At 41.7% G+C, this 693-nt stretch overlaps 1 protein-coding gene across 1 annotated transcript; it reads left to right on the top strand.

The window, feature by feature from the left end:
* Positions 1-234: 234 nt before the first annotated feature.
* Positions 235-597, top strand: LOC147933131 (uncharacterized). Its single transcript, XM_087477310.1, has one exon. The coding sequence runs from the start codon at positions 235-237 to the stop codon at positions 595-597; it is 363 nt and encodes a 120-aa protein (XP_087333436.1).
* The last annotated feature ends 96 nt before the right edge of the window (positions 598-693 follow it).

The following is a 693-nucleotide window of genomic DNA, read 5'->3' as shown; positions in this document are numbered from 1 at the left end:
CTGTTGTTTACCTGTCCATTAGCCCGTCAGGTTTGGGCTTTATCAGATATACCCTCCCCAGAATCGGGTTTCAATGATAACTCCCTCTACCAAAACCTCTACTATGTCCTGTTGCTAGCTAAGAAAGGTATTGGTGAAGGAAAAGTTAGGCGTAACATCCCTTGGATTATCTGGAACCTTTGGAAAAACAGAAACAACTTAGTCTTCGAAGGCTGGATCTTTCAGATCCCTTAAATGATTTCCAAGATAAAGGAGGACTCGGCTGCATGGTTTCTAGCTCAATCTATTGAGGAGACAGAGGTTCATAGAGATATCTCTCAAGATCATAAATCAAAGCCTCCTTGGAGACCACCTGAGAGATCATGGCTTAAATGCAATTTCGCCTTCTCTTGGGATAGAGAAAAGAACCTTGGAGGAGCGTCATGGGTTCTCAGAAATTATAAAGGTATGGTTCTGCTTCACTCTCGAAAAGCTTTTAGTAGAATGGACTCAAAGCAAGAGACGGAATTGGAATGTTGGCTTTGGGTTATTGAAAGTCTCAGAAGCCTTCAGATTAGGCGAGTCATTCTAGCAATGGAGCAAACAGACTTATTGTAGGTCATACAAAGACCGGCAGCTTGGCCATCCTTCAAATTTCAATCTGAAATTTTGCAGTCTTCCTTAAACCTTATACCATTCTGGAAACTGCAAAAA

The sequence above is a fragment of the Camelina sativa genome, chromosome 12, assembly GCF_030686135.1.
Source record: "Camelina sativa cultivar CO46 ecotype springtype chromosome 12, ASM3068613v1".
NCBI lineage: Eukaryota > Viridiplantae > Streptophyta > Magnoliopsida > Brassicales > Brassicaceae > Camelina > Camelina sativa.
The sequence above is the reverse complement of the archived record's forward strand: the minus strand, read 5'-3'. Positions and strand labels throughout refer to the sequence as shown.